This window comes from Salvelinus namaycush, unplaced genomic scaffold (genome assembly GCF_016432855.1).
Source record: "Salvelinus namaycush isolate Seneca unplaced genomic scaffold, SaNama_1.0 Scaffold2507, whole genome shotgun sequence".
Classification (NCBI taxonomy): domain Eukaryota; kingdom Metazoa; phylum Chordata; class Actinopteri; order Salmoniformes; family Salmonidae; genus Salvelinus; species Salvelinus namaycush.
The window spans coordinates 12,064-34,265 of NW_024059350.1; the positions used below are offsets into that span (position 1 = coordinate 12,064).

Here is a 22,202-nt window from a genome sequence, read left to right on the forward strand (position 1 = left end):
CCCGACTTCAAAACCAATCGGCCATGTATCAATAGAGATGGAGGGAGAGAGGGAGAGATAGGGGGAGAGATAGAGGGAGAGAGGGAAGGGGAGGGAGAGGGGAGGGAGAGATATAGATAGAAATAGAGCTAGACAGAGAGAGAGATGAGGGAGAGAGGGGAGGGAGAGATATAGATAGAAATAGAGCTAGACAGAGAGAGAGATGGAGAGATGGAGGGGGAGAGGGGAGGGAGAGATATAGATAGAAATAGAGCTAGACAGAGAGAGAGATGAGGGGGAGGGGATGGAGAGATATAGATAGAAATAGAGCTAGACAGAGAGAGAGATGGAGGGAGAGATATAGATAGAAATAGAGCTAGACAGAGAGAGAGATGGAGGGAGAAATATAGATATAAATAGAGCTAGACAGAGAGAGAGAGTGAAAGAACTGTCTAGCACCCCAACTTCAAAACCAATCGGCCATGTATCAATACCGAACAGGGAGTGGGAGAGAGTTAGAGAGAGAGTAAAAGAGTGAGACAGAGAGAAAAAGAGGAAGATTGAGAGAGGAAGAGAGAGGCAGAGAGAGAGGAAGAGAAAGAGGCAGAGAGAGAGGAAGAGGCAGAGACAGAGAGAGAGAGAGAGAGAGAGAGAGAGAGAGAGGCTTGATGAATACACCAGTGAGGTCCCTGCTGAGGTGACCTACAGGTTTATGGGTAAAAATAGGAATGGAGTGATGGAAGTGGAGGGGTGGAGGTTTCACTGAGGGATGGAGTAGAAGGATAGAGGAGCAGAGTGGAGAGAAGGAGCAGAGGACTTGCTGGAGGGGTGGAGAGGCTCACAAAAGTCTGACCGGATGGTTTGTGAGTCTCTAGTGAGCTAGTGAGACTGTGGGAGGATTAATGCCCTGGATAAGAGGGCTGTGATTATAATGTTTGTTTCCTAAGTGTGTGTGTGTGTGTGTGTGTGTGTGTGTGTGCATGTGATGCACATTATATGGAGTGTTGGAGCTGTCTGAACGTGTCAGTAGGAAACACATCAATGCTCCATGGGACACAGTTTATCTAATGTATTTATTTGGTCGTCTGCAGCCTATCTACCTACCTACATTAACATTCCATAAGCCAACAGTCCTATATGGATCCCAGAAGTAATGACGACCCAAGAGCTCATTTAACATCATTACAAAAAAGGCACATATGGCCGTTATCAAATGACTACTAATTATCTCAATGTGTGCATCCCAAATGGCACCCTATTCCCTATGTAGTTAACTACTTTTGAAAAGTAGTGCACTAAACGGGGAATAGGGTGCCATTTGGGATGCACCCAATCCATTTCCATTTGCCCAGGAATAATTGAAGAAAAACAGCCTTGCTTCAGCACAGTAGAATTGGTCACAATTATGAATTACAGACATATTGGTGTGTGATGATCAATGCATTGCAAGAAACCATGAATCAAAAGTGTAAACTCGTCATGATAAGCCTTCATCTAATTGAATAACAATGATACTCCAGCTATGAATTGGAGGTACCATTGAAAATGATCAAATTCAATGGTCTTTCATTTCAGAAAAAAGGCAGAAATCTATGAAACAGAAAGCACAGATATATTAAACTTTGATTCTCACTTTCATTCATAGAAAAATAAAAACTTTTTGAACCAGGCCTCTGGCAGTTGGTAAAAGGCTGTTTGAGGTGAGGTGTTAATACCATCTGACAAACTGATAACATATTTCATCCAGTCTGACATCATTAACTAATCAAGATCGATTGTTCCTCCTCCGTGACTTTGGTCGCGCCCGCTGTCATCACGCGTGTGTGTTCCAGTATGTGTGTTCTCCCGACTCATCACTTTCCCTTCCAGAGATCCGACTCGGGCTGGACCCAGTCCTCTCCCATGATGCTTTGCAGGCGAAAGTCTTGGAAATATTCCAAGAGGTGGCTGCGTCGTGAGAGAGAGAGAGAGAAATGTGCAATCTGTCAGTTTGGTAACACACATAATCTGTGAATTTGCGAGACACGCGCACACACACACACACATACACACAGAAACCTGTGAATTTGCATTTAATTTTCTCAGTGTAATAAAACATTGGGCAGACTATTGGAATCTGTCCACTGACAGCTAACACATCTAAGCAATGAATACTTATGCAGTGGAGGAGAGGCGTCTCTGTCTCACACACACACACACACACACACACACACACACACACACACACACACACACACACACACACACACACACACACACACACACACACACACACACACACACACACACACACGGAATAGTTATGCTGCGGAGGAGTAGGCTTTATCTCCGTCATCTAAACATATTTTTAAAAGTAGAGTTGGCAGTGTGTGTGTTTGTATAGAGTCGGCAGTCTCCTCCTGAAACATGCCCTGTAAGAGTTTCAGCCTGGAACAACGTGTGTCTTAGGAAGGAAGAGACTGTTCTGACTGACGAAAGGTAGACAGACATGGACTCTCCTTTTCTAGAGACAGTATATACAGTAACTAGAGTCCTCTGACTGACGAAAGGTAGAAAGACTTTGACTCTCCTTTTCTAGAGACAGTATATACAGTAACTAGAGTCCTCTGACTGACGAAAGGTAGAAAGACTTTGACTCTCCTTTTCTAGAGACAGTATATACAGTAACTAGAGTCCTCTGACTGACGAAAGGTAGAAAGACTTTGACTCTCCTTTTCTAGAGACAGTATATACAGTAACTAGAGTCCTCTGACTGACGAAAGGTAGAAAGACTTTGACTCTCCTTTTCTAGAGACAGTATATACAGTAACTAGAGTCCTCTGACTGACGAAAGGTAGACAGACATGTCTTTTATATTTATGTACAGTAGTTACAGAGTCTACTGACTCAAACTGCGGCTCTGCATGGAAGTGGACGTTGTGGCCCTAAACATATCATTGATCAATGTTGTAGCAATATTTTGCTCATGACTAAAGAGTCATTAGCAACACTTGCACAGTACATTACATTTATTCAACCAAAAAAGGCAAGCCGCGAGACAACTGCATACAACCATTATCATCTCACTGATCAGATGGGTCAACACTGTAGGCCTCAATACCATTACTGATCAGATGGGTCAACACTGTAGGCCTCAATACCATTACTGATCAGATGGGTCAACACTGTAGGCCTCAATACCATTACTGATCAGATGGGTCAACACAGTAGGCCTCAATACCATTACTGATCAGATGGGTCAACACTGTAGGCCTCAATACCATTACTGATCAGATGGGTCAACACTGTAGGCCTCAATACCATTACTGATCAGATGGGTCAACACTGTAGGCCTCAATACCATTACTGATCAGTATTTGATGGGTCAACACTGTAGGCCTCAATACCATTACTGATCAGATGGGTCAACACTGTAGGCCTCAATACCATTACTGATCAGTATTTGATGGGTCAACACAGTAGGCCTCAATACCATTACTGATCAGATGGGTCAACACTGTAGGCCTCAATACCATTACTGATCAGATGGGTCAACACTGTAGGCCTCAATACCATTACTGATCAGATGGGTCAACACTGTAGGCCTCAATACCATTACTGATCAGTATTTGATGGGTCAACACTGTAGGCCTCAATACCATTACTGATCAGTATTTGATGGGTCAACACTGTAGGCCTCAATACCATTACTGATCAGTATTTGATGGGTCAACACTGTAGGCCTCAATACCATTACTGATCAGTATTTGATGGGTCAACACTGTAGGCCTCAATACCATTACTGATCAGTATTTGATGGGTCAACACTGTAGGCCTCAATACCATTACTGATCAGTATTTGATGGGTCAACACTGTAGGCCTCAATACCATTACTGATCAGTATTTGATGGGTCAACACTGTAGGCCTCAATACCATTACGGATCAGTATTTGATGGGTCAACACTGTAGGCCTCAATACCATTACTGATCAGCACACACTTGCGTACCACTTTAATGAAGCTAAGCCTTGAGCATGCCTTCTAAGTAGTATGCTAATGTGGATATTAAAATGTTGCACACCTGAATTGTGCAACATTTATCCATTATTCTTTTCAAAATTCTTCAAGCTCTAATCAAGTTGGTTGTTGATCATTGCTAGACAACCATTTTCAGGTCTTGCCATAGATTTTCAAGCAGATTTAAGTCAGAACTGTAACTAGGCCACTCAGGAACATTCAATGTCTTCTCGGTAAGCGACTGCAGTGTAGATTTGGCCTTGTGTTTTAGGTTATATTCCTGCTGAAAGGTGAATTCATCTCACAGTGAAAGCAGACTGAATCAGGGTTTCCTCTAGGATTTTACATGTGCTTAGCTCCATTCCATTCATTTTTTATACTGAAAAAGTCCCCAGTCCTTAACGATTACAAGCATACCCATAACATAATGCAGCCACCACTATGCTTGAACATATGGAGAGTGGTACTCAGTAATGTGTTGTACTGGATTTGTCCCAAACATAACACTTTGTTTTCAAGACAAAAGGTTAATTGCCTAGCCATTTTTTTTTTGCAGTATTACTTTAGTGCCTTGTTGCAAACAGGATGCATATTTATTGAATATGTTTTATTCTGTACAGGCTTCTTTCTTTTCACTGTCATTTAGGTTAGTATTGTGGAGTAACTACAATGTTGTTGATCCATCCTCAGTTTTCTCCTAACACAGCCATTGAACTCTAACTGTTTTAAAGTCACTATTGGTCTCATGGTGAAATCCCTGAGCGGTTTCCTTCCTCTCGGGCAACGGAGTAAAAAATAAAAAATAAATAAAAATACATAATTCTACTTTTACATTATGGGGAATACTGTGTAGGCCAGTGACAAAAAAACTATATTTAATCCATTTTACATTCAGGCTGTAACACAAAAAAATGTGGAAAAAGTCAAGGGCTGTGAATACTTTCTGAAGGCAATAAACATACTCACAAGTTGGGCTTCTGTCCCTCCACCAGGTCAGCCTGGGGGACGGGGTAGAGGGACTCGTAGGTACGCCCCGCCCCGGACCCGTGGATGGCGTACGAGTTCATCTTGTTGACGTTAGGGGGGAAGTAACACCAGGGGAGAAGAGCCTCACCCTCCCACCTGTTTCCTGTGATGGTTGCCGTGAACGACAGGGGCAGTTGTTGCTGGAAACAAAAACAAAAAATTGGTTTTAAACCAATCTGAACCATTGATGACTGTATCTGTTGGACCCTTAGATTACTTTTAGGGTAAGTGACGAAATAGAGGTAAGTCTATGTGAATATAACTTGATGAAATATATTGGGGCAGAACTAAATATTTATAAGATATGAGTGTAATACATTGTACTGTTCCATTGTTCATTCATTCATCCATTCAGTCATTCATCCATTCGGTCATTCATCCATACATTCATCTATTCATCCATTCAGTCATTCATGCATTTGGTCATTCATCCATTTGGTCAATCATCCATTCGGTCATTCGTCCATTCGGTCATTCGTCCATTCGGTAATTCGTCCATTCGGTAATTCGTCCATTCGGTCATTCATCCATTCGATCATTCATCCATTCGGTCATTCATCCATTCGATCATTCATCCATTCATTCATCCATTCGGTCATTCATCCATTCGGTCATTCATTCATTCATCCATTCGGTCATTCATCCATTCGGTCATTCATCCATTCAGTCATTCATTCATCCATTCGGTCATTCATCCATTCGGTCATTCATCCATTCGGTCATTCATCCATTTGGTCATTCATCCATTCGGTCATTCATCCATTCATTCAGTCATTCATCCATTCGGTCATTCATCCATTCATTCGGTCATTCATCCATTCATTCGGTCATTCATCCATTCGGTCATTCATCCATTCGGTCATTCATCCATTCGGTCATTCATCCATTCATTCATTCATCCATTCAGTCATTCATCCATTCAGTCATTCATCCATTCGGTCATCCATTCAGTCATCCATTCATTCATTCATCCATTCAGTCATTCATCCATTCAGTCATTCATCCATTCGGTCATTCATTCATCCATTCAGTCATTCATCCATTCAGTCATTCATTCATTCATCCATTCGGTCATTAATCCATTCGGTCATTCATCCATTCGGTCATTCATTCATCCATTCAGTCATTCATCCATTCAGTCATTTGGTCATTCATCCATTCGGTCATTCAGTCATTCGGTCATTCAGTCATTCGGTCATTCAGTCATTCATCCATTCAGTCATTCATCCATTCGGTCATTCATCCATTCAGTCATTCATTCATCCATTCAGTCATTCATCCATTCAGTCATTCATCCATTCGGTCATTCATCCATTCGGTCATTCATCCATTCGGTCATTCATCCATTCGGTCATTCGGTCATTCAGTCATTCATCCATTCGGTCATTCATCCATTCATTCAGTCATTCAGTCATTCATCCATTCAGTCATTCAGTCATTCATCCATTCGGTCATTCATCCATTCGGTCATTCATCCATTCATCCATTCGGTCATTCATCCATTCGGTCATTCATCCATTCAGTCATTCATCCATTCGGTCATTCAGTCATTCGGTCATTCATCCATTCGGTCATTCATCCATTCGGTCATTCATCCATTCGGTCATTCATCCATTCAGTCATTCATCCATTCATCCATTCGGTCATTCATCCATTCAGTCATTCATCCATTCAGTCATTCATCCATTGTCATTCATCGATTGTCATTCATCCATTGTCATTCATCCATTCGGTCATTCATTCATAGGGAGGATGTAATGGTGTTCGCTTACCATGAATGCGTGACCTCTTCCAGAGAGCAGTAACACCAAGTGTTGTCCATGTCTGCAACAGAAGAGCAAGAATCAGTACAGTGCTACTGGAATACCATCAATCAGGCCATCAAGGCCTTTAGAAAACGCCTCTACTTACGGACACACTTCCACCTCTAGATAGTTCACAGTAGTACTGTCCAGAAAGAACGCCTCAACCACTGTAGAAAAATAACATAAAAAGTGTTATATTATTTGCGTTGAAAACCATCTTGTTGTGCCTAGTGGCCTAAAGTAGGATGACAGAAAAAACATCCACAAACAACATAAAAAATGAGCAATCAACGATACATTCAATATTCACTTCACAATTATTATGGTAGTAATAGTTATGATTATGCAATTACCCCCATGACCAGGACAAACCACCCCTGTTCTCTCTACCCACCTTCATAGTCCCAGAGGCCAGGGAAGGGCTGCCCTGTTCTCTCTACCCACCTTCATAGTCCCAGAGGCCAGGGAAGGGCTGCCCTGTTCTCTCTACCCACCTTCATAGTCCCAGAGGCCAGGGAAGGGCTGCCCTGTTCTCTCTACCCACCTTCATAGTCCCAGAGGCCAGGGAAGGGCTGCCCTGTTCTCTCTACCCACCTTCATAGTCCCAGAGGCCAGGGAAGGGCTGTCCTGTTCTCTCTACCCACCTTCATAGTCCCAGAGGCCAGGGAAGGGCTGCCCTGTTCTCTCTACCCACCTTCATAGTCCCAGAGGCCAGGGAAGGGCTGTCCTGTTCTCTCTACCCACCTTCATAGTCCCAGAGGCCAGGGAAGGGCTGTCCTGTTCTCTCTACCCACCTTCATAGTCCCAGAGGCCAGGGAAGGGCTGCCATGTTCTCTCTACCCACCTTCATAGTCCCAGAGGCCAGGGAAGGGCTGTCCTGTTCTCTCTACCCACCTTCATAGTCCCAGAGGCCAGGGAAGGGCTGTCCTGGAGGGCCGGAGGGACCAGGGGGGTTGTTGAAGAAGGGGGCCGACACCTGCATCTTCATCCCTCCATCCCCGGGAGAAAACGTCACCTTCACAGGGTCATGATCCACAGGAAGGCTGTCCCATGTGGTGCTGATCACAAACTCCATCTCAGTCTGGCAGAGAACGATTGGTTATGGGTTTTGCTGTTTTGTATTTACAATGGGATTAGACTATGCTGTGTAAAGACCCACAGCCTAGTCCCAGGTCTGTTTGTGATATCATGTTCATTCCCGGGCTTGACAATGAGTGCAGGAGTTGACAGCAGCACCAATACTAGGGAAGTCTAACATTCAGGCTGCTGCATAGACACTATGGAGGCTAAATGTAACTATGGAGCTTATTATGTAACTATGGCTGCTAAATGGAACAATGGAGGCTAAATGGAACTATGGAGGCTAAATGGAACTATGGAGCTTATTATGGAACAACGGAGGCTAAATGGAACAATGGAGGCTAAATGGAACGTATTATGTTACTATGGAGGCTAAATGGAACTATGGAGGCTAAATGGAACTATGGAGGCTAAATGGAACTATGGAGCTTATTATGTAACTATGGAGGCTAAATGGAACTATGGAGGCTAAATGGAACTATGGAGCTTAAATGGAACTATGGAGGCTAAATGGAACTATGGAGGCTAAATGGAACTATGGAGGCTAAATGGAACTATGGAGGCTAAATTGTGTTCGAGAGCATTTCTTAACTCACTCAAATGGTTATATGAGTGAGAACTAGGTGTAATTGTTGCAATAGCTTTTGATTTTGTCATATAGAATTATTTTATATTGTACTAACTACCCCTAATGTGCACGGTTTGTATTACTATCTTACGCAAGCTTGCATTTCCAACTGATAAATGGAGTGGATTTACACATCCTTTTAACCTCAGATTGGTGATGTTAATATACACATTTATAGTCATCAAGATGATACTAAATCGATTGCTTAAAAACAGATATTTATATTTGGTTTGGTATCATTTATTTTATCATACGCGCCTGTCCGTCGCAGGACTTTGAACACAGTTGATCATTTTCAAACTCAACTTCAAGGAAAAATCGTGTCACTATGTTTATAAAAGTCACTGGCCACAAACAAATACACGGATTTGAAAGTCAAGCTATCACGAATGACAGTAAATCCAAAGACAATCAAGCTATCACGAATGACAGTAAAACTAAAGACAGTCAAGCTATCACAAATGACAGTAAAGCCAAAGACAGCCAAGCTATCACTAATGACAGTAAAGCTAAAGACAGTCAAGCTATCACTAATGACAGTAAAGCCAAAGACAGTCAAGCTGTCAGATAGCCAAAGGGGCTTTAAAACTAGACATGTTTGATATTCATGTTCTACTGGGTGAAGTGAGAAGTGAGGCCAAATGTAAGATCAGAGCCATTTTGATAGATGTGTGGCAGAAGAGATGGGACTCTGAGCACAAGGGCTGGCATTTATATGCCTTCCAAAGAAAGGTCGGTGGACCAATATTCAAAGGTCAGATTAGGAAGGAAGAGGTTGTGTTTGCTCGATTGCGCATACATTGAACTCGTCATTACATGGTTGGCAAGCATGCGAATGGTTTGTGTCTGGAGTGTATGGTCGATGAAACGGTGGAGCATGTGTTGTTATATTGTTGTAAGTATGTTGGAGAGGGAAAGATTGAAGTGTAAGGTCATTGATATTGGACGGGGTTGGGGGATGGAGGAGGGTCTTTTAGAAGTTAGTAGAGCTCTTTTTTTATTTTGTCAAAAGTACCCGAGTTAGGTAGCCTAGTGGTTAGAGCGTTGTGCCAGTAACTGAAGGGTTGCTATATTGAATCCCCGAGCTGACAAGGTAAAAATATGTAATTCTGCCCCTGAACAAGGCAGTTAACCAACCCACTGTTCCTAGGCTGCCATTGTAAATAAAAATGTGTTCTTAACTGACTTGCCTAGTTAAATAAAGGATAAAAACATTTTTAAAGGTAGGATTTAGGAATGTTGAACTAACCGTGATTCACCACAGTAGGTGGCGGTATGCACCTTAAACGTTTGTTTGCGGACCGCTATTATATCATAGAAGAAGAAGAAGTAAACGCCACAGACAGAACAATGAGACATTTCACCGATGTATAAATGTGAAGCATCCGGTTGGCATTTCCACTCACCTCCAAATGGAAGCCCAGTGGCCGGAATACCGGCAATGGAAGAAGATTGCGCAAAATGGATTTTGGCCGACATTCTGCTAATTTTCTCAATTATGGAACATTTTATCTCAATACAGTTTTTTGTTTCCAAAAATAAAATATGTTTCGAACAGAGTGGACTTAGTTTTGTAGACTTTACCCTTTGCCAAGGTTTCTGAAAATTGCGTTGTTTAAGGGTGCAAAGTAGGCGTTCCCTAACGAAAATATGCTAGAACGCGCCAATAGGCTCTCGCTAGTTCGTGCTTGGCTCTGCCCACCTCCTTGCTGTGATTAATTTGCTCCCACTGGAAACGAAAGGCTGTTGTCTGTCTTGGGTTAGTTATACAAATATTTGTAAACACTGTCGCACAAGGAGATTAGTTCATAAAACCAAATTCGTTTTGGTTTGTCTTTTAGAAGAGCGCAAACGTTACATGTCGCCGCGGTTATTGTCCCGTTCCATTGATTTCTATACAATATCGAGTGATTCATTTGCGCGCATTATTGATTACAGTAGAACAAGCTAATCAATTCTAGTTTAGAATGGCCGCTTGGTAAATGTTGTCGTGTGCAGTTTATAATGTACTAATTTAGCAAAATATAGGTGTGACATGTGTAGGGAGTCTTATGTTTGGTCTTCAAATATCACAAACAATTTCAGCATATCATGATTATTATTTTGGAAATTTAATAAACGGGTATTTTGACAATGGCCTATGAATCTAAAATTGATGACAACAGGGGCATATTCATCACGCCGATTCTGTTGCAAAACGTTTCTTAAATGGAACGAAACGGATGGATGAATTTGTCCAATATAAACTGTCGTTCAACTTTGGGAAATGAGTACACCCCTTTTTGCTTCCGTTTGGTTCTGAAACGGTAAATAGTTTGCGTAATGAATACATCCCTTGAAACATCAACATTATAATTTATGATTTAGGAATAAATTATACTTGTAACATTATTTCCAACAGGATTCTAATTAATCAATTAAAAACTACTGAATGAGTCCAAAAACGTGCTTCGATTTATTGATTTTGATGACACAACTAAAAACAATAAATATTATTGCCTACTAATACGTCTGAGACCAGGCTACAATGAGCCTGCCCTACACACTGGTGCCAGCATGGTATACCAAGAGCAGTGTTATTTGTAGTAGCCGCATAAGTATGGTACAATGCAGTAATTTGGAAAAGATAAAACTTGTACTAAACTTACCATTTTAAGTTCTACGCATGTAAGTACATAGAGGAAGATAACCGCTTTTAGCGACACCGATGTCCACGATCGGTGCATCATGACTAATAGGAAGGCTAACGTTACTTACTTCGTAAGAGGATGAATCCAGTTGCGCGCTGGTGTGATGGCTATATATTTAGCTTGTTATCAAAATACATACAGTAGCTCATGCCAAAGAGATAATGCACTTTCTATGGAGTATCAACTTCCTGGTGTGATCATATGATGATATATCTTCCCTATCAGATGTTCTTGGGTGGAATAATTACGGAATCAGTTGGCACGCAACCCAGTACAACAGTCTCGAAGTACATTTGTTTACATATTGAAATGGCGTTTCATATCTAATTGATTGATGCCAGGTTTAAACTGTGTTCCATGAAATAGGTGGAACTATTTGTATGTTTCTAATTTATGGGGGCAGAATAGGCGGTTGCACTTCTTTTTTGTGATTGGTTTTTCAGCGGTGCCCTTCTTTAAATCGACGGCGGAAGGATTATCGAGAAATTACACGGTTAGTTTAATTTGTTTGCTTTGGTGTAAAGATGGAATTTCACATAGCACAATTAATCGTATAGCTTGTAGCCAACATTATTTGGTCAGATTACGTGATATGTGCAAGCGAAAAGCTGTTTTTACTCATCGAAATGTTTGTCGCTCACACGATATCACACAGCAGTCAGTGCCTGCTGACTCAAAATTTGCTTAGCTAATTACTGTGGCTTGTTAGTTACGCCTAGTAACCCGCCAGTTATCAGTAAACATTAAACAACATCGTTGTTTTTCAGGGTCATGACAAGGGCTCGCCCAGCAAATCAACTATCTTACTCCCCGAATCTTTTGAAAACCACCTGTTGATTGTACAAGCCTGTGTTTGTAGCTAGCTTGTGGCGTAACTAGCATGACAGAGGGCATGTATGGTTTACGGTAGCTATAGCTAACTATCTATCTCTTGTTAAGTAATATGTGCGGTCTTTTCTTGTGCAGATTCATTGCAAGATGTCCACTGAAGTCGAGTTTTTGCGTGATCAAGGTTAATTGGATATTCTCTGAATACTAGCTACTAGTCTTGTTGTCATATCCATACTAACCATGTGATGCAACCAGGAGACTTTTGAAAGAGTCCAGCACAATGTCAAAATTCTCTTGGTTGCATTGCAGCTAGCCACAGCCATACCCTTTTCATTGTTATTGTTTAGTATCTGATTTCATACTGGATTTATCGTTGCAGTCCAAAGGCTGAACTCTGCCTTGAGTCACTATCAGGATAGGCACCGCTCTCAAGCCACATCAGCACCACAGGTACTGTAAGGTGTGAAAGGGTTTTGCTGTGATATAGCAGTAGTCTATTATTAATCAGTTGTAGTCGACACTGCTCAGTGCCAAAAGGTAAACCAATGTTCGTTAGCAATGGTCAAACATTAGCTGGTAGCCTATACTGCAAAGCAGTGGTGTAAAATGACTGAAGTGTTTTTACTTAAGTAGTTTTTTGTGGTATCTGTACTTTACTGTTTATATTTTACTACTTTTACTTTACTACATTCCCAAAGAAAATAATGTACTTTTTACTCCATACAATTTCCCTGACACCCAAAAGTACTCGTTACATTTTGAATGCTTAGTAGCACAGGAAAATGGTCCAATTCACACATGTATCAAGAGAACATCCCTGGTCATCCCTACTGCCTCTGATCTGGTGGACTCACTCAACACACATGCTTCGTTTGTAAATTATGTCTGAGTGTTGCAGTGTGACCCTGGCTATCTGTAAATTAAATAAAACAAGATGCCATCTGTTTGATTTATGTAAGGAATTTGAAATTATACATTTAGCAATTACATTTACTCTTGATACTTAAGTATATTTAAAGCCAAATACTTTTAGACTTTTACTCAAGTATTATTTTACCAGGTGACTCACTTTTACTTGAGTTATTAAGGTATCTTTACTTTTACAATTGGGTACTTTTTCCACCACTGCTGCACACTGCCAAAAAGATAAACCACAAAATATGGCCTAGATGATAAAATCCATAAGATTTTGAGTAATACTAGGAGTCAAGCCTGAGAGCTTTCTAAATGGTCTGTTTCTGCAGGGTGAAGAGGAGACACACACAGAGACCCCAGCCCCCTGGCTTTCTGACCAGAGGTAAGAGAGGAACAACCCCGCTGTCACCCAACATGGCCCTCTTTAGGAACCAAAGCTTACGTGTGTCCCCTAAATGGCACCCTATTCACAAAATAGTGCACTACTTTTCATCAGTGGGCTGCCCATAGGGTTCTGGTCAGAAGTAGTGGAGTAGGGTGTCATATGGAACACAGCCCATGTTCCAGGTGCTTAAAGGTTAAAGGTCATGTTTTGCTGAGGGTGGGCTAGCTGTTTCACCACCGGTCTGAAGTAAGACCAAGGGTCAAAGACAAGATTGACACAACAACAGTGAAGGAAATTATGAATGTTCACTTTTTTCTTCTTCTCACTGCCCTCTTCTAATGATGAGAACAAACAGAAAGATGTCAACGCTGATGACCAGTGTTTTACTGTTGCAACAAGTGACTGTATAAGTTGTGGCTACGTATAGTCCAATTTCATTGGACATGGAAGACATCTCTCACCATCCCATCTGGAGACTTTCTACACCCATCTTGCAAAATATGTCGAGCTCTGATCTACAGCACATTCAAAGATGGAGAGTTAAAATATGATAAACCTCATAGCACCAACAACACGTGATACCTGTTCCTAAGACAACACGTGATACCTGTTCCTAAGACAACACGTGATACCTGTTCCTAAGACCACACGTGATACCTGTTCCTAAGACCACACGTGATACCTGTTCCTAAGACCACACGTGATACCTGTTCCTAAGACCACACGTGATACCTGTTCCTAAGACCACACGTGATACCTGTTCCTAAGACCACACGTGATACCTGTTCCTAAGACCACACGTGATACCTGTTCCTAAGACCACACGTGATACCTGTTCCTAAGACCACACGTGATACCTGTTCCTAAGACCACACGTGATACCTGTTCCTAAGACCACACGTGATACCTGTTCCTAAGACCACACGTGATACCTGTTCCTAAGACCACACGTGATACCTGTTCCTAAGACCACACGTGATACCTGTTCCTAAGACCACACGTGATACCTGTTCCTAAGACCACACGTGATAGACACTCACCTGTACTGACCAGGAGACCTTTGAATCTCTAATGTAACAGTGTAGATGTTTTCTCTGTTATCCATCTACATCTTTATCACAGTTTATAAGGGTGATGTTTAACTCTTGACTGGAAGAAAACCATAAAGTTTAGTTGGTCTATAACTTTTTACGTCAGCAGGGCTAGTGTTAGCGAAGTTTATGTTTTTGTTGCAATTTCCTCGGCCACGTGCCGATTCACAATTACAACAACTGTTTTTACAAACATTGTTGTTTATTTGGTGGGTCACTACACGACGTGAACTATTTGAGTCAGAATATCTATATTTGAAAAATGATACGGGTCGGTAGTATTAAATATAAAATAAAAAGTTTACTTACAATGACTGATTTTTGGTTTTCTTACCCACCTTAGTTGAATGCATTGACTAAGTTGCTCTGGATAAGTGTTTGACAAATTAGCAATAGGTCATTCCAGTCTGATATAGGTGATTTCCAGTGTTGTGGTTGTGTTCCAGTCTGATATAGGTGATTTCCAGTATTGTGTTCCAGTCTGATATAGGTGATTTCCAGTATTGTGTTCCAGTCTGATATAGGTGATTTCCAGTGTTGTGGTTGTTTTCCAGTCTGATATAGGTGATTTCCAGTGTTGTGGTTGTGTTCCAGTCTGATATAGGTGATTTCCAGTGTTGTGGTTGTGTTCCAGTCTGATGAAGGTGATTTCCAGTATTGTGGTTGTGTTCCAGTCTGATATAGGGGATTTCCAGTGTTGTGGTTGTGTTCCAGTCTGATGGTCATTCCAGTCTGTTGAAGGTGATTTCCAGTGTTGTGGTTGTGTTCCAGTCTGATGAAGGTGATTTCCAGTATTGTGTTCCAGTCTGATATAGGTGATTTCCAGTGTTGTGGTTGTTTTCCAGTCTGATATAGGTGATTTCCAGTGTTGTGGTTGTGTTCCAGTCTGATGAAGGTGATTTCCAGTGTTGTGGTTGTGTTCCAGTCTGATATAGGTGATTTCCAGTGTTGTGGTTGTGTTCCAGTCTGATGAAGGTGATTTCCAGTATTGTGGTTGTGTTCCAGTCTGATATAGGTGATTTCCAGTGTTGTGGTTGTGTTCCAGTCTGATGGTCATTCCAGTCTGTTGAAGGTGATTTCCAGTGTTGTGGTTGTGTTCCAGTCTGATGAAGGTGATTTCCAGTATTGTGGTTGTGTTCCAGTCTGATATAGGTGATTTCCAGTGTTGTGGTTGTGTTCCAGTCTGATGGTCATTCCAGTCTGTTGAAGGTGATTTCCAGTGTTGTGGTTGTGTTCCAGTCTGATGAAGGTGATTCCAGTCTGATATAGGTGATTTCCAGTATTGTGGTTGTTCCAGTCTGTTGAAGGTGATTTCCAGTGTTGTGGTTGTGTTCCAGTCTGATGAAGGTCATTCCAATCTGATATAGGTGATTTCCAGTATTGTGGTTGTGTTCCAGTCTGATATAGGTGATTTCCAGTATTGTGGTTGTGTTCCAGTCTGATGAAGGTGATTCCAGTCTGATATAGGTGATTTCCAGTATTGTGGTTGTGTTCCAGTCTGAAGGTGATTCCAGTCTGATATAGGTGATTTCCAGTGTTGTGTTCCAGTCTGTTGAAGGTGATTTCCAGTATTGTGGTTGTGTTCCAGTCTGAAGGTGATTCCAGTCTGATATAGGTGATTTCCAGTGTTGTGTTCCAGTCTGTTGAAGGTGATTTCCAGTATTGTGGTTGTGTTCCACTCTGATATAGGTGGTTGTGTTCCAGTCTGATGAAGGTGATTTCCAGTATTGTGTTCCAGTCTGAAGGTCATTCCAGTCAAATAAAGGTGATTTTCAGTATTGTGGTTGTGTTCCAGTCAAATATAGGTGATTTCCAGTATTGTGGTTGTGTTCCAGTCTGAAGGTCATTCCAGTCAAATATAGGTGATTTCCAGTGTTGTGGTTGTGTTCCAGTCTGAAGGTCATTCCAGTCTGATATAGGTGATTTCCAGTATTGTGGTTGTGTTCCAGTCTGATGAAGGTGATTCCAGTGTTGTGGTTTGTGGATGTGTTCCAGTATAATGGCTCCCCTCCTATCAGAGTATGACCGTCACATGGATGACATGACTGAACAACTGCAGCGCTACCAGGTGAACATTTGTCCAAATTCTCACTGTTCTATTTGTTCATTCATCTTTTGGAGTTTGACTACAATAAAATGAAAGGATTGTGTTTTACAATGGAGATATTTCATGATTGACTACAATATACTTCCAAAGTGATGGACATTTAATCTTTACCTCCCACTTTGAACTCCAAGATGCAGATGACTGCCATCAGACTGAAGCTGGACACGGTGGTCAAGGAGAATGAACGGTACGGTTTAAACTTCAGTACTCAGACCACAGCATGCCGGTCCCTTTTTACATCAATGAGGTAACTTAATGCTGTGTGTGTGTGTGTGGCCATCTCCCATCCAGGCTGCATGCTGAGCTGAGGGAGTCTGTAGAGAGGCAGCTGCAGACCCTCCCAGTCAGTACAGGACCAGGGGTGGAGGGGGACACACTGGGGGACGAGGGGCTCATCAGCAATCTTCACGAACAGATCCAGCTCTCTGTACAGGTTAGTCTAAACACCTCCACGTGTGTGTGATGATATGTTGTGTAGGACGATATGGCGTGTGTGTGTGGGACGATATGGCGTGTGTGTGTGGGACGATATGGCGTTTGTGTGTGTGGGACGATATGGCGTGTGTGTGTGTGGGACGATATGGCGTGTGTGTGTGTGGGACGATATGGCGTGTGTGTGTTACCTGCATTATAATACACCCTACTGTAAGGCTCTGGATGAGACCATATGCTGAGTGACTAAAATGTAGTGTGTATATATTGAAGTGTGTATATATTGAAGTGTGTGTGTGTAGGAGCGAGACCAGGCCATGGAGCTGTGGCAGGCCTCAGCCCAGGAGCTGGACCGTTTACAGCAGCTCTACCAGATAACCACCTCTGACGGACAGCTCCATGTTGCCGAGCAACAGCGCCTCAAGGTAGACGTTCTCCCAGTTTGGCCCCCAGAGGGCAGCGTTGTTATGGAGTTCATCCCTCTCCCATTGAGATCAGTGAGTGGAGCTGATCGTTGCTGCTCCTAAACCTCTGTAATGCTAGAAGTTAGTACAAGCTGAGAGTTTTACTTTGTGTCCGTAGTTCATGATTAATTCAATGTCGTTGTCTAAGAGGAAGTGATGTGAGGGAAGTTGTCATTAACCCCGCCCCTTTATTTTTGTCATAGGATCAACTCATCCAATTCCAGCAGCACATCCAGAAACTCCAAGTCACCAATCAGAAACTGGAATCTGTAAGTTGCAGCCAATCACTAGGTCAAATATATGTGTGTGTAACGTTATAATAGTGTTTGTGATATAGAATGTAGAATATTGGGTCATTGGTAAATAAGGAATCTGTTTTACACATGGCTAGAACACACCATCACTAACTAGACCAGTCAGGCAGGCAGGCAGGCAGTCAGTCAGTCAGTCAGTCAGTGGAGCTTAGTGTTTGCAGACAGGAAGGTTGCCTAATCCCTTTGCTCTCCCAGCTTTGCCCCATGCTTGTTACACACACTATCATTCTGACTTCCTTACTCACTTGCCCGGTAACTGGCTTTTCTAGATACTGTTATGACAGAGACCTGCCTGTAAACTAATATGACAGTACAGGTTTACCTCACACACACCTGCCTTCTGCTTCTGGAGAGTAATGTATCCATCTTCTACATCTTTAATGAGGGGTGAGGCAAGGGCTTTCCTCTCTCTGTTTCTGTCTACCAGGTAGTGCTTCTGTATTGTAGTGTGAGGACTGAGGAGTTGTGTGTGTGTGTGTGTGAGACATTTGGTGTTTGTGAGAAGTTTAGTGTGTGTGTACTGAAGCCATCGTGCCTCACCGGCGCGCGTGTCTCTCGTGCCACACTCAGACCAACCAGCAGTTCCTGAAGACGCTGACAGAACAGAGCACTGAGATGGAGGAGCTACGCAACCAGCTCAGGTACACACTACTACAGATCCAAAATGGCCTCCTACATTTAGATCCAAAATGGCTCTCAGGAATGTAGCTCTTCAGCTGCTGCACAGCTCAGGCAGTGCTACTGCAGAGAGGAGAGCAGGGTTTATTTGTTTCTCTCTTTCCACTCCTACTGCAGATCGGCCAAAGCAGATCTGAGGATGGCCACAGCCAAGGTGGAGGAGATGACCAAGCTGATGCAGAACGTCCAGGAGCAGATACAGAGACGGGTAGGGAAACAATAGGGCTTATAGTTCTCTACCGTAGTTTACCATAGCAGAATATAACCTCAGTCCCTTTATTGTGTGTGTAGGAGGACGATGCAGCAGAGGCTCATGGTAGAGAGGAGGCCTCAGATCAAAGACTCCACCATCTCCAGTCAGCCCTCAGTCAGCTAGAGGCCAGGTGAAACACACCTGTAATCCTCACTCCAGTTCCTCTTCCGGACTCTTCCACAGCTGTGTGCATCTCGCTTCAATTCCTTCTACTTTTCCCTTTTGCTGAACACTTTCTGTCTCCTGCAGGTTGAAGGCAGCTAGTCAGGAGGCAGAGAGTGTACGCAGGGAGCAGGTGGTGTGGGAGAGGCAGGTGGGGAACACTTTAGTTTTTGGCATCCCTATTTTAACAAGTATCTACAAGGTCATGTAGCTAAATAGCGCGGTGTATAACGAGGTGTACCCGTCAGGTGGGGGAGCTGCAGGTGCGCTGTGCCTCTCTGGAGGAGGAGCGCTACGAGGCCTTCTCCAAGGTCAGAGACTCCATCCAGCTGGCTGAGGAGGCCTCTCTACAGAAGGACCAGGTACATAGTCTTCTACTGCTGCAGTCTGCTTCTCTGGACACAATCTAACCTCTTTCTGTCTCACCAGGTCAGACAACCCCCTCTACCCCTTCCTTCACACCCTTTACTCCCCTCTCTGTCTGGTCAGGGATTGTCTGTCATTCAGCATAACTCTGATGATGATGATGGTGGTGGTATGTATCTCTGTCTGGTCAGGGATTGTCTGTCATTCAGCATAACTCTGATGATGATGATGATGATGGTGGTATGTATCTCTGTCTGGTCAGGGACTGTCTGTCATTCAGCATAACTCTGGTGATGATGGTGCTGGTATGTATCTCTGTCTGGTCAGGGACAGTCTGTCATTCAGCATAACTCTGATGATGATGGTATGTATCTCCCTGTCAGGCCCTGTTGAGAGAGAAACAGAAATCTGAGGAGCTGGACAAGATGAATGAAGCCGTCAGACAACTGATCCAGGATGCTGCCATACGCACCAGGAAAGAGGTGTCTCAACTCCTTTTACAAAATGCTAACCCTATTCCTCTCCTCCAACTGTACCCTATTCCTCCCCTCCAACTGTACCCTATTCCTCCCCTCCAACTGTACCCTATTCCTCCCCTCCAACTGTACCCTATTCCTCCCCTCCAACTGTACCCTATTCCTCCCCTCCAACTGTACCCTATTCCTCCCCTCCAACTGTACCCTATTCCTCCCCTCCAACTGTACCCTATTCCTCCCCTCCAACTGTACCCTATTCCTCCCCTCCAACTGTACCCTATTCCTCCCCTCCAACTGTACCCTATTCCTCCCCTCCAACTGTACCCTATTCCTCCCCTCCAACTGTACCCTATTCCTCCCCTCCAACTGTACCCTAGTCCTCCCCTCCAACTGTACCCTAGTCCTCCCCTCCAACTGTACCCTAGTCCTCCCCTCCAACTGTACCCTAGTCCTCCCCTCCATCTGTACCCTAGTCCTCCCCTCCAACTGTACCCTAGTCCTCCCCTCCAACTGTACCCTAGTCCTCCCCTCCAACTGTACTCTAGTCTCCCCCTCCAACTGTACTCTAGTCTCCCCCTCCAACTGTACTCTAGTCTCCCCTCCAACTGTACCCTAGTCCTCCCCTCCAACTGTACCCTAGTCCTCCCCTCCAACTGTACCCTAGTCCTCCCCTCCAACTGTACCCTAGTCCTCCCCTCCAACTGTACCCTAGTCCTCCCCTCCAACTGTACCCTAGTCCTCCCCTCCAACTGTACCCTAGTCCTCCCCTCCAACTGTACCCTAGTCCTCCCCTCCAACTGTACCCTAGTCCTCCCCTCCAACTGTACCCTAGTCCTCCCCTCCAACTGTACCCTAGTCCTCCCCTCCAACTGTACCCTAGTCCTCCCCTCCAACTGTACCCTAGTCCTCCCCTCCAACTGTACCCTAGTCCTCCCCTCCAACTGTACCCTAGTCCTCCCCTCCAACTGTACCCTAGTCCTCCCCTCCAACTGTACTCTAGTCTCCCCCTCCAACTGTACTCTAGTCTCCCCCTCCAACTGTACTCTAGTCTCCCCCTCCAACTGTACCCTAGTCCTCCCCTCCAACTGTACCCTAGTCCTCCCCTCCAACTGTACCCTAGTCCTCCCCTCCAACTGTACCCTAGTCCTCCCCTCCAACTGTACCCTAGTCCTCCCCTCCAACTGTACCCTAGTCCTCCCCTCCAACTGTACCCTAGTCCTCCCCTCCAACTGTACCCTAGTCCTCCCCTCCAACTGTACCCTAGTCCTCCCCTCCAACTGTACCCTAGTCCTCCCCTCCAACTGTACCCTAGTCCTCTCCTCCAACTGTACCCTAACCCTAGTCCCGCAATCCTGAACCACCCTCTCTAACCCTAGTGTTTCATTATCTCCAATACATCACCAGTACACTTACCTCAACCTGTTAGGCTGCTTCCTCCTGACCACGTTCTCAGTAGAGGAACGGAGCTGCTCCCTCCTGACCACGTTCTCTGTTGATGCTGTGTTCTCAGTAGAGGAAGACTATAAGGACACTGCTGACCTGTAACACGACTAATTGAAAACTGGCCCTTACCTTAACCATAACCAAACCCTCAACCCTAACCTAATTTTAAGCAATTCTGAAATGATCTGTTTGCAGCTCAGCAGTGTCCGTATAGTTTTTTTCCTTGAGGAACTCACTGAACTGACTTCTCTGCCTGGCTCTTTACCAGGGAGGGACTGTGATTACCATTCTATTAAAGGCTCTTGATTTAAGATCTAACTCCCCAAGCCTGTTAATGTTAGCCTTCACCAGGCTGTCAGACACTGGTCTAAATCTAGACGTGCCTGGACACTGAAATAGCACAGACTCACAAGCTGCAGTGTGCATTTCAATGTGGTGAAACCAGGGGTGCATCTCTCTGCATTTCCCTCTGAAAAGCGGGACTTACAGAATATAATTGTTTTGTAAAGGGACAGTATACATCCCACATTCTACCTGCTCAATCTGTTGTTCCTTCAGGTGTTATTGACTAGTTCTGGATTGTGTTTCTGTCAGGTGGAGAATGTACGTAAACAGTGCAACTCACAGATCCATCGCATGGCTGAGGAGTTGTCGGCTCTACAACTGGAGTGTGCAGATAAAGAGTCTCAGATGGAGAGGTCAATGAGAGAGATGAGGGCAGTGGAGGAGGAACTGGAGAAGGTGAGGGGGGGAGAGGAGGAACTGGAGAAGATGAGGGGGGGAGAGGAGGAACTGGAGAAGGTGAGGGGGGGGGAGAGGAGGAACTGGAGAAGGTGAGGGGGAGAGAGGAGGAACTGGAGAAGGTGAGGGGGAGAGAGGAGGAACTGGAGAAGGTGAGGGGGGGAGAGGAGGAACTGGAGAAGGTGAGGGGGAGAGAGGAGGAACTGGAGAAGGTGAGGGGGAGAGAGGAGGAACTGGAGAAGGTGAGGAACTGGAGAAGGTGAGGAACTGGAGAAGGTGAGGAACTGGAGAAGGTGAGGAGGAACTGGAGAAGGTGAGGAGGAACTGGAGAAGGTGAGG

General features: G+C 43.9%; 2 protein-coding genes across 3 annotated transcripts; one reads left to right on the forward strand and one right to left on the reverse strand.

Moving 5' to 3' along the window:
- Nucleotides 1-1,033: 1,033 nt before the first annotated feature.
- LOC120039073 (UPF0462 protein C4orf33 homolog) lies at nt 1,034-11,580 on the reverse strand. Of its 2 annotated transcripts, none has more exons than XM_038984601.1 (6): nt 11,273-11,580; nt 7,702-7,888; nt 6,914-6,974; nt 6,775-6,826; nt 4,943-5,142; nt 1,034-1,926 (listed from the first exon to the last, which is right to left on the reverse strand). In XM_038984601.1, the coding sequence occupies exons 2-6, from the start codon at nt 7,880-7,882 to the stop codon at nt 1,833-1,835; spliced, it is 588 nt and encodes a 195-aa protein (XP_038840529.1). In that variant the 5' UTR covers nt 7,883-7,888; nt 11,273-11,580; the 3' UTR covers nt 1,034-1,832. The 2 variants fall into 2 exon arrangements, with proteins under 2 accessions (XP_038840529.1, XP_038840528.1); XM_038984600.1 differs by lacking the exon at nt 11,273-11,580 and adding an exon at nt 11,164-11,258.
- On the forward strand, nt 11,292-21,869 carry LOC120039074 (sodium channel and clathrin linker 1-like; the record flags this gene model as incomplete). The annotated part of the gene is made up of 16 exons (XM_038984602.1): nt 11,292-11,698; nt 12,172-12,217; nt 12,416-12,486; nt 13,281-13,333; nt 16,423-16,495; nt 16,666-16,721; nt 16,826-16,967; nt 17,269-17,391; nt 17,634-17,699; nt 18,315-18,385; nt 18,540-18,630; nt 18,714-18,805; nt 18,925-18,988; nt 19,086-19,199; nt 19,587-19,685; nt 21,717-21,869. Coding segments are annotated over exons 2-16 (1,302 nt in total), but the record flags the coding sequence as incomplete, so codon positions are not given.
- Between the last annotated feature and the right edge of the window lie 333 nt (nt 21,870-22,202).

Excerpts from the sequence above, each read along its gene's own strand:
- LOC120039073 (XM_038984600.1), bottom strand. The coding sequence starts at position 11,244 with ATGATGCACCGATCGTGGACATCGGTGTCGCTAAAAGCGGTTATCTTC. Across the intron at positions 6,975-7,701 it reads TGGCCTCTGGGACTATGAAG|TGGTTGAGGCGTTCTTTCTG; the intron begins GTGGGTAGAGAG and ends ATTTTTCTACAG. Across the intron at positions 6,827-6,913 it reads CTAGAGGTGGAAGTGTGTCC|ACATGGACAACACTTGGTGT; the intron begins GTAAGTAGAGGC and ends CTTCTGTTGCAG.